Raw genomic sequence first — 507 nt, forward strand, 5'->3', positions numbered from 1 at the left:
GCTTCCGATGAGGATTTTGACGGTGAACTTGACGCATCGAGTCGAACATGGCGTTCGCTGCTTTTGGATATGTACTGGGTATGGTAAACGACGAGGTGCTCTCGAAGTAATCAACGTTTCGAAGCGCGTCTCTCTTACGAGCAGGCTTGTAGAAACTAGTATTAGACGGGACGGCGTCTCCAAGACCACAGTCATAGAGCACTGCATCGGTACGTGCGTGAGCTGCAACCACTTCGAACATGAAGTTGGCGTACAATTTTACGTCGTCCGGTTCCCATTCGTACACTTGGTCGCGGGTTTCAGTCGGGTGTGAGTCGATTACTTCCTGAAGTTTATGCATTATGGCTGCGCGACGCTCAATGTCTGTTCGAACACGGTTTTGTTGCGCCTCGGCCTGCACCCTCTCGACCAACTCTTTCGACAAGATTGCCTGCCATTTCAGCCGAGTAGCATCGTCGCTTGTGCTAAGGCGTGCTCGCTTCAAAGCCGTCAATTGGTCATTCAATT

At 51.1% G+C, this 507-nt stretch overlaps 1 protein-coding gene across 1 annotated transcript; it reads right to left on the reverse strand.

The window, feature by feature from the left end:
- Positions 1-28: 28 nt before the first annotated feature.
- On the reverse strand, positions 29-409 carry PPTG_21289 (hypothetical protein; the record flags this gene model as incomplete). Its single annotated transcript, XM_008896542.1, has 1 exon — positions 29-409. A coding segment is annotated over exon 1 (312 nt), but the record flags the coding sequence as incomplete, so codon positions are not given.
- Between the last annotated feature and the right edge of the window lie 98 nt (positions 410-507).

The sequence above is a fragment of the Phytophthora parasitica genome, assembly GCF_000247585.1.
Source record: "Phytophthora parasitica INRA-310 unplaced genomic scaffold supercont2.4, whole genome shotgun sequence".
NCBI classification, from domain to species: Eukaryota; Oomycota; class Peronosporomycetes; order Peronosporales; family Peronosporaceae; genus Phytophthora; species Phytophthora nicotianae.